The sequence below is a fragment of the Salvia hispanica genome, chromosome 6, assembly GCF_023119035.1.
Source record: "Salvia hispanica cultivar TCC Black 2014 chromosome 6, UniMelb_Shisp_WGS_1.0, whole genome shotgun sequence".
NCBI classification, from domain to species: domain Eukaryota; kingdom Viridiplantae; phylum Streptophyta; class Magnoliopsida; order Lamiales; family Lamiaceae; genus Salvia; species Salvia hispanica.
The window spans coordinates 46118257-46121793 of NC_062970.1; the positions used below are offsets into that span (position 1 = coordinate 46118257).

At 36.0% G+C, this 3537-nt stretch overlaps 1 protein-coding gene across 1 annotated transcript; it reads right to left on the reverse strand.

Moving 5' to 3' along the window:
* Positions 1-1080: 1080 nt before the first annotated feature.
* On the reverse strand, positions 1081-2466 carry LOC125195541 (receptor-like protein 47). The gene has a single exon (XM_048093679.1). It carries the CDS (start codon positions 2464-2466, stop codon positions 1081-1083), a length of 1386 nt encoding a protein of 461 aa, XP_047949636.1.
* Between the last annotated feature and the right edge of the window lie 1071 nt (positions 2467-3537).

The window sequence follows — 3537 nt, forward strand, 5'->3', positions numbered from 1 at the left end:
TATGATAAGCATGACTTAAAATTTATGATTCGTAATGTTTAGAATAAATCGATGGGAAAGAGGGAAGAATCAAAACATGCATAAGTTTAGAATGTTAATTGAACCTAATTTGTGATATGTGACTACGTGATTTTATTAAAAGGTGAAACCTCGATTGGGAAGCCAGATAACGGAAAGGCAAAACTACGTGAAAACTAAGCAATCGAGGTGGGCTTTATTCTTAAACTCTTTTACTTTTGTCAAAATTGATTATTGGAGCTATAAGGGTGGTTTAACTGTTATGCCATGCCTATGTCTGTTTTAATGTGATACTTGATATGCTTATACGAATTCGGGTCTGAGTTTGGGTCGCAAGCCCTACCAGGCTGTGTACACGATGGGATCGTGAGCCGTCCTTGCTAGTCGGCCGGTCTCGTGGGCGAAAAGTGTGGCCACACTTTCGTCGCACTATGGAACTTATAATTGATGAGAAAATGGGAGGTAATGTTTTGACTGGCCAGTCTATGAAAATAATATTTGTGATACTCGTGAAATTTCTTTTATAACTGCTTAAAACTCGAGATCACTTGGTAAGGGTGGCATAACTTTTGAATAAAATGTTTTGGCAAAGAGCTCACTGAGTATTTCAAAATACTCAGCCCTGCATGTGTTTTCCTTATGTGCAGGTTGAATGACTTCGAGTGGTGGCGGGTGTTGAGCAGGCTAATTAACTAATATGGATGTGTAGAACCTCAAGTGTAGTCGTGTCTTCACACATGGCTATACTTTCTCTTGGTCGCTTTCCGCTAGATTTTTGATACTCTGATATTGATTCGGTTTTGGCACTCTTCTTTCGGTTTTGAGGCCTTCTATTTTCCTCGTAAACTTTATCCTGAAACCTTTGTCAGTACGTTGAGTTTTAATCGTTGATTTATGAAACTTCCTTCTTTTTACTTATTTAAGTTCTAGGTTAAATCATTGCATTAAATGCCCTGCTATCACTTCTATTTATTTCGGTCTAACCTCTTTGAATGAAACCCTAGCCTATGTATTGATTTCTTTGAGTCGGTGTCGGGTAGCAGCCGCCGCATTTATTGAACCCTAGGAGGGCGGGCTGTTACACAAATTGTAAGGCAACTCACCATATAAATTATTACCATGCATTTGGAGTCTATTTAATTTTTGTAAACTGCTGAAAGAGGGAGGGATTTCACCAGAAAGACTGTTGTTAGCCAGATTAAGGGTGTGCAAGTTCGGCAATTTCTCCCAGCAGTCGGGAACCTCTCCCGCCAACTGATTATTTGAAATGTCAAGATGTAGGAGATCATGGTGGTCAGTGTTGCAAATAGATGAAATTGAGCCGGAGAACATATTTCCACTTAATAGAAACTCGGAGGTTGTGGCGGGAAATAATGGTATAGGACCCGAGAATTGATTGTAACTAAGATGCGTATACCGGATGGAGGTGGATGAGAGATTCGGAATAGTACCATTAATTTGATTGTCGGACAGATATAAGCCACGTAATGAAGAAGACACACTCCACAACCACCTCGGGGCTTCATCTCTTATATTGGCACTACTAAGATCAAGGGATGACAAATTCCTCTGAGTTTGAATCCATTTTGGAAAATACGGGCCCACATTGCACCCGACTAAAGATAAGATATTCAACTGGAAAGGCGGAATCCAATCAGAAGCAATATGCAAGGATGGATTAAAGGATAAATATAGTCTTTGTAACTTATCAAGCTTGATGAAGTGGGACTCAGAAACTAAACCTTCCAAATAATTATAAGATAGAGATAGAAGTTGAAGATTTGAGAGTTGGCCAATACTCATAGGAATGGTGCCTGTAAAGTTATTAACCATAAGATTTAGTTCTATCAATGAAGGAAATGCTCTCGGGTCTGGCATTGAACCATTGATTTGGTTAACAGACAAGTCCAGCTTTTCAAGTGATTCAAATACAGAACCAAGCATAAAAGGGGATATGGAACTCAAAGAGTTAAACGAGAGATCGAGTGAGCGTAGGTTGGTGAGGTTCCCTAACTGAGCAGGAATACTCCCAGAAAAGTTAGAATCTCTAAGAAACAAGTGTTGCAATTGCTTCATAGAACCAATGAATTCCGGGATTGGAGTGCCTCCAAAATCATTCCCACTGAGATCAAGATGATTTAAATGATGCAACTCAAGCAACGAAGAGCCAACCTTACCTCCAAAATTTAAACCAAAAATTTTGAGGGCGATGACATGGCCAGTGGTGTTGCTGCACTCAACACCGAGCCATTCACAGCATTCGTTGCTCCGCCACGACGAGATAATACCAAACCGGTCCATGGTGCCATTCGTGAAGCTAAGAAGAGCTTCTCGCTCACTCTCGATGCATCTCACTTCTGCGTCTCCTGAAACAAACACACAAGAAAGAACAAAAAGAGCATTTTTGATTGTTATTCTTTTTTCAGAAATCATACTCTCTTTACTCATGTATTGAAGTGAATTATATTTTGTTGGATACTCAAGTACCTCAAGAGTAACAGTTTAAATAGGCAAAATCTCTAAATTGAAATCCAACATACCTCAACAATTTGACAGTCAACTTGAAAAACAAAACAAGAGAGTGAAACTTGACCAAGTTATAATCACAAATCATATAAAAATAATTTTTTAAGATATAATTCATGATAAGATATAGTATAACGATTTTATATTACGATTTTTTTTTCAGCATATAAAAAATTTGAACGTAAGGATTGCGTTCCAAATCAGAGAAGAAAAAAGACAAATAGTAAAGCGAAGGTTGACTAACTTATTATCACTAAAAATATGTACATTATAAATTGAAACATAATTTGTGATTATGTACAAAGATATTCCTCCAAAATAAATCTTTTGAAATTTTATTTATATCCGACTCTTTTGTACTTACCAAATTATCTAAATCTAAAAACTTGTACTATCTAAGACGAAATAATTCAAGATAACATTGCGTACAAATCGGGTTGGTGTTTTAAAAGACGAAATAATTTCCAACCTAGAGTAGTGATATAGGATAACTGTTAATTTAAACAATAGACTAAAACATGAAGTTTACTATAATTGCATTTTGGTCACAATAAAGTTGTTTTAGTTTATTAATTATAAATGCGTTTTAGTTCGTAACATAGATTTGAAAACACGGATCGAACAAAAATGTGTCATTATAATGAAGGGTTAGGTTTAGTTCACTATAAAGACGCTTAGTTCATAACACGAATTTGAACACAGATTGAACCAATACACTCTTATAGTGAACTCCATATTTTCAAAATTCATCTAATCTCATCCTTCAATTTTTTCATCTAATGGCTGGTATTTGTTTAATTATGCATGTTATTTAGTTGTACATTAATCACTTCTCTTCCAAGATAATAAACAAAATTTAACGTAAGTATTGTGTTCAAAATCAATGGAAAAAGGACCAAATAGTAAAGCGAAGGTTGACTAATTCATGAGAACTTGAGTCCAAATTCAAAGAAAAGTTATGTTCAAAATAGCAAAGTTATGTTTGCTATATTA

Bases quoted from the DNA above. Each gene is read 5' to 3' on its own strand.
- LOC125195541 (XM_048093679.1), bottom strand. From the start codon at position 2,466: ATGAGTAAAGAGAGTATGATTTCTGAAAAAAGAATAACAATCAAAAAT.